Below are 6,565 nucleotides of genomic sequence, written 5' to 3'. Positions count from 1 at the left end.
ATATATATAAATGAAATGAAATCCCTTCCTACGAATCACAAAGATCTTCACCAACAATTTGCAACTCTTGGGGGTGTGATTATTAAATTGGTTAATTAGTTAAAAAAAACGGTACAGTTAGAAGCAAACTATAGTTTAAACAAAATTAACACACAAAAAAACACAAACAATAAAAGCAAAAAAATAAAAAATAAAAAATAAAAAGGGTAGGAGAAGCGCAAATTCTGTGGTTCCAGGCTTGCAAACCAATCCTCCAGAAAGGAATCGTTGGGTAAAAGTAATGGGTTTGCTTCAAAGCCAACCGAATCTTACTCGTTTCCTCGCCTCCTCATACTCACATTGCATCTCTCTCTCTCTCTCTCTCTCTCTCTCTCTCCTATGCACACCTGTATTTTATGCCTATATATAACTTCCCAAGGTTGGAAACGCAAGACTGGCAAAGCAAATTCACGGTTACTGTTCACGGGGTCTGCTTTTTGCTCAACTTGAAATCCTCTCTCTCTCTCTCTCTCTCTCTCACCACTCACTATATTAACTCCCACTCTCTAGCTTTTGCTTCCTACATCACCCTCTTTCACTTATCTTTTTCTCTCTCTCTCTCTGTGTCAGAAAATTAAGGTGCTGATAGATAAAGATGATGATGGAAGCTCAAGAAGAAGTGATGGGGTACAAGGATCACACACAAATAATCAAAGGCAAACGTACCAAGCGCCAAAGGCTACCATCCCCACTTAGGCTAACTATGGCTACGACCTCATCTAGTGGTGGTGGTGAGGGTAGTAGTACTGGTGGTGTAAGAATTTACGATTATTCTGGTGGACTTGAACGTGCTGTGGCTTCTCCTACCACCTCAGTTGAATTCGCAGAAAGTACAGAAGAAGAGGACATGGCCAATTGTTTGATTCTTCTGGCTCAAGGACAAAGCCGAAAAGTCTCATCATCAGAGCCTGTGGCTACAACAAATAGTGGTAAAGCAGCAGCAGCAGCCGGGTCACATGCGTTCCAGTGCAAGACTTGTGATCGGTGCTTCCCTTCGTTCCAAGCGCTCGGTGGACACAGAGCCAGTCACAAGAAGCTTAAGGCTAATACAGAAGAGAAGAAATTGGTTTTGGTTGTGGATGAAGAAGATGATCATCGATTTAACAGTACTGCTAGCACAACCCTTTCATTGCAAACAGCTAATAGGGTTCAGTGTAATAGTAATAATAACAAAGCTAAGGTTCATGAGTGTTCGATATGTGGCACACTCAACTTGAAATCCTCTCTCTCTCTCTCTCTCTCTCTCTCTCTCTCTCTCTCACCATTCACTATATTAACTCCCACTCTCTAGCTTTTGCTTCCTACATCACCCTCTTTCACTTATCTTTTTCTCTCTCTCTCTCTGTGTCAGAAAATTAAGGTGCTGATAGATAAAGATGATGATGGAAGCTCAAGAAGAAGTGATGGGGTACAAGGATCACACACAAATAATCAAAGGCAAACGTACCAAGCGCCAAAGGCTACCATCCCCACTTAGGCTAACTATGGCTACGACCTCATCTAGTGGTGGTGGTGAGGGTAGTAGTACTGGTGGTGTAAGAATTTACGATTATTCTGGTGGACTTGAACGTGCTGTGGCTTCTCCTACCACCTCAGTTGAATTCGCAGAAAGTACAGAAGAAGAGGAGGACATGGCCAATTGTTTGATTCTTCTGGCTCAAGGACAAAGCCGAAAAGTCTCATCATCAGAGCCTGTGGCTACAACAAATAGTGGTAAAGCAGCAGCAGCAGCCGGGTCACATGCGTTCCAGTGCAAGACTTGTGATCGGTGCTTCCCTTCGTTCCAAGCGCTCGGTGGACACAGAGCCAGTCACAAGAAGCTTAAGGCTAATACAGAAGAGAAGAAATTGGTTTTGGTTGTGGATGAAGAAGATGATCATCGATTTAACAGTACTGCTAGCACAACCCTTTCATTGCAAACAGCTAATAGGGTTCAGTGTAATAGTAATAATAACAAAGCTAAGGTTCATGAGTGTTCGATATGTGGCACTGAGTTCTCGTCTGGCCAAGCCTTAGGGGGACATATGAGGCGGCATAGAACGTTTATTACTCCAACTGCAACAACCATGAGTGTGGGAGCAAGTAGTCCTGATCAGTCTCTTGAAGCCAAGAAACAAAGAAACGATATTGTACAATTGGATCTTAATCTTCCAGCCCCAGAAGATGATCAAAGATCCGATTCCAAGTTTTCATTCATGTCGAAAGAACGAGTCCTCGTCTTCTCGGCCTCTTCTTTGGTGGATTGCCATTACTAAAGTGCAGCTAGTGAATTATTGACATTACTTTTACCCATGTTGTTCATAATTAATTGTTCATTCTTTTAAATTCTTTTGATGTCTGTTCATGAAATATAGTTGAAATTCAATTCTTTGGGCAAATGGCTTGTGTGTTCATGTGGAAATTCATGGTTCACACAAAGTCTATTACTTTTTTATTTATTTTTAAATTAACTATTACTTGTTGTGTTAACTATGGCACTTGTTCCTTTACTAGTGTGAGAAGCAAGTGAGAGAGAGAGAGAGAGTATAAGGAGAGCAAAGAAGGGAAGATGTTTATTGCCACCACCGAAAGTGGTAGATTAGGTTCCATTGTTTCGTTTGCAAGAAAGCTTAAAGAGTTGTCTATATCTGTCTGTTTCATTAAACCGACGAAAAAAAAAAAATGAAGGCAAGCAATGCCAGTAGCGAACTATTAGTTGCCCTTCTTTTATGGATTCAACTATATATTTAATTGGAAAGTGATATATATTCCACAAGGTACAGACAGCCTTAAATCGTATATTAAAACCTCTAATTAAATTAGTATTACTGCCTGTGTGTACTAAATTCATATGAGATTTATTTCTTGTGATTATACTTTTCAATTTATCACATGTGACGTGATTATAATCATTGCAAGCACTAATATATAGGCTATAATATCTGGCACTCCTACCAAGTTTTCCTCTTTATTGTTGGTATGGTGCACCTGATATCACTTTCAGTTCTTAGCCTTATCATAACAGCTATGTTTATCTTCTAAAGAGAATGGTTCTTTGTATGTGTCCTGCATTGCCAATTATAGCCATCCTAACTTTTTTTAGTTTGCATATTTGAGATAAGATTTCCATGTTATAATCGGATCTAAGCCAAAATTTTAATAGATTACCCATTGGACTAGTGATTATTATTTATCCAAAAAAAAATCCAAGAACGTGTACTTATCATAAAGTTGGAAATAACGGCAGAATTCATGGTAAGAAGATCAGAGAGGACAAAATTAAGAACCTTATACCTAGTTGTTTTGTCTTGCTCTTTCACTTTCTAACAATGATGATTGATGAGGAGTTTAATCAAAAAATAATTTAAGTGTTTGAGTTGTGCACATTTGGTGGGGGTCTTGAAAACAGACACATGTGAGGACTTTGCGTGAGACATCCAAATTCGTGGGAGAGAGAAGAAGGTGTCATTGACATTAGCACATGGGTGGTGGTTACAGTGCCTAAAACAAGCCCCTAAAAAAAAAAAAAAAAAAAAAACACCTCTCTAATCAAAGCTCCCGAAACGGTTTCATTTAATGTTGTCGTTAGTTTGAGAAGGGCTTTTTTCTCGCTGAGCCAGTGGGCAGTGCGGCCACTCAACCAATTAAAGCATATACCATTATACCAGGATAGTTTATGCTAGGGAGGTTGTAGTCTTGTAAAGCGTTGCACACTATACATTTTACCCTTTTTTTTAATAACCCTGCATGCAATTGCCAATTATCCAATCCTATATCAACCCGCTGTCCTTTTTTTTTTTGTTTTATTATCCTCCGGTTTGGATGAGAAATTTGATATTCACATAGAAAATTCAAAATGATTAGATTGTGAAACCATCGTTTCAAATTCCACCTATTTAAATTTTTTATAAGTTGGAATTTGGATAGATTATGCATGAATAAGAAAAATGACGATCTTACCACTGACATTAATGTCACACTCAAAGTTATACAAATTAGAATTTTTACCATTTAACGTCAAGTTGGCTAAGCTTTTTTAATTTCAATCTCGTCACCGCCATCAACAACTTTGTCAATGAAATTATTGGTCCCTCAATCTTTGTTTCCATCTTTCCCTTCGAATCGGACCAAGCTTGGGCTCCACTCCTCTTATTGTCGTTTGTCATCACTCACCACCACCACCGTCAACTATGGCTTTCATGATTCTATGTTTTGAACAAAAGTCCATGAGGTCGATCCCTCTCTTTTCTTCAGGCGGTAATGATTTTGTTGTGGTAAGATGGTGGATTTGTGATTTAGGGATCTATATGTGTTTCACAATGAATAGGCTATGGTGTTTAGTTTGAGTTTGCCTTTGTGCCTTAATGTTTATGGGTGTGGTAGAGGGTGTAAGAAATGTTGTCAATCCTATTTCGATTTGTCTATTGGAACAAATATTTATGTATCTATATACTCCGGTATACCGTTTTAGGATTGTTGCTATATATACAATAATATATTTATATTAGTAATGTAAAATATGTATATCCAATTATTTATTAAATTTATAATATATTAATTCAAAATTAAATAATAAAATTTATTAACACCGTCATTTTATGATAAAGAATATTGTTTTTTTTTTTTTTTAAATTTCATATATAGCTAAAGTTGGTAGATCTAATTGCTAGTTTAGCTTCACATATACCATATTTTTCACACCTCAATTACAAAGGGGAGAGAAAATGAAGGGGGGATTGGGGAAAATAAGAAGAATAATTGAAGAATAAGTTGGTGTTGAGAGAGAGAGAGAGAGAGAGAGAGAGAGAGAGAGAGTAAAGGATTTCGGAATGGCCTAAATGACCGAAATGCACCAAAATGCATTGAAATTTAAGTCAAGGTGGAATGAAGGGGTTTAGCATACGAGTTTTAACTGCTAGTATCAAAGTTATGCTCGTTCTAGTCAAAACTGAATGAAATTGACATCATTAGGTACAAGATGATTTGTAGCCTAATTTGAGAGAGAGAAAAAAAATTATATTAAGCTAAAGTGAAAGTTGAAGAACCTAAATAATATTTTTGCGAATGAGTTTCTCTAGATTTTGAATCAGTTTCTTGAGAAAAATCATAGACAAAGTTTGTGTTCCGATTGGAATTGTTGATGTTCATTTCTAGCATTTGTTTTGATTGCCAAGAAACTGGGATTTGAATGCTTTTTTTTTCCTCTCTATACTTTAGTTCATGTAATTTATTGAATTAATTTTTTTTTTAAATTTTATTCTTAAGGCTATTTAATTTACATGACATAATTAAAATGACGTGAATTTCATTGGACCAACTAATTCACACAACACAGTCTCAAAAAAAAAACAACAAGCTTAGATAACATCTTACCTTTCTCTCAAATAACACGCTATATAAAGTTTGGTTTGCATCCTATTGTATTTTAAAACTTCAAAAGTCAATAGTTACTAACTTCTTAATGTTGTTTCTAAAAATAAAATAAAAAACTTCTTAATTTTTTTCTGATTATAAAAAACCATAATGTTTAATTGCCCTTTATTTTATTCAAGTCTAATTTTTTTGTTAAAAAATAATAATAATTTGTTTTTGTTTTTTGTGTGTGTTTTTATTTATAATTTTCTTATAAACTAATTTCTTGAAAGTTTATGAGGATAGATTTGAAAAACTAGTATAATTTTTCCATAATTAAAAGAAAAAAAAAACAACAAAAAGAAATTGTAAAAGTAAAAGAGTAATTTATGTTTGCCAATGATTATTTAAAAATTACTAAAACAACATTAGCAATTTGTAAGACATCAGTAGTAGCTGTCTTATAAAAAATGCCATTTTGATATACCAAAAGTTTACTTTATTATTTTATCACATTATTTTACAATATCCCATTTATCAGATGTTTTATTCTTTAATTCTATACATTAAAATAATATTTACAACACATTAAAATAATATATTAAATTCCTCCCCCATCATTATCATCAATAACAACAACTAGAAAAATTGTTGTGGCCACAATCACTAGAAAAATTGTTGCGACCACAATCACTAGAAAAAAAAAAAAACCCACAACCGTCGCCGAATCCACCATCAAATCACAACCACCAAAACAGAAAAACAAAAACAAAAACAAATCAGAACAAAGATCAGCACTACCACCGATTCGCCAGCACCGATTCACCTACCACCAATTCGCCCATCACCAGCAGACCCATCCACCACCACTGATTCGTCCATCACCATCTTAACCCACCCACCGCCATAACTCATAACCCATGAAACTCAACCCACCCACCGCCATAACCCATAACTTGAACCCACCCACCACCGATTTGCCCATCCGAACCCACCCATTGCCCAACCCACCCATCAAACCACGGCCAAAAAAGGGAACAAAAAAAAGAAAAAAGAAAAAAGGAAACCAAAAGAATTCGAAGCGAAATAGAGAAGACAGATGGTCAGCGGCGTCGAGTAGCGGTCTTTGGTGAGATTGGCGGCGTCGAGTGGTGGCCTTTGGTGATCGGCGTGCTGTGGAAGACGAATAGAGAAG

The 6,565-nt window shown here is 36.2% G+C and overlaps 1 protein-coding gene across 1 annotated transcript; it reads left to right on the top strand.

The window, feature by feature from the left end:
- The first annotated feature begins 250 nt into the window (after positions 1–250).
- LOC112001047 (zinc finger protein ZAT5) lies at positions 251–2,473 on the top strand. Its single transcript, XM_065779091.1, has 2 exons — positions 251–1,238; positions 1,411–2,473. The coding sequence occupies exons 1-2, from the start codon at positions 635–637 to the stop codon at positions 2,292–2,294; spliced, it is 1,488 nt and encodes a 495-aa protein (XP_065635163.1). The 5' UTR covers positions 251–634; the 3' UTR covers positions 2,295–2,473.
- Positions 2,474–6,565: the final 4,092 nt, after the last annotated feature.

The sequence above is a fragment of the Quercus suber genome, unplaced genomic scaffold (assembly GCF_002906115.3).
Source record: "Quercus suber isolate HL8 unplaced genomic scaffold, Cork oak 2.0 scaffold_198, whole genome shotgun sequence".
Taxonomy (NCBI): Eukaryota; Viridiplantae; Streptophyta; class Magnoliopsida; order Fagales; family Fagaceae; genus Quercus; species Quercus suber.
The sequence above is the reverse complement of the archived record's forward strand: the minus strand, read 5'-3'. Positions and strand labels throughout refer to the sequence as shown.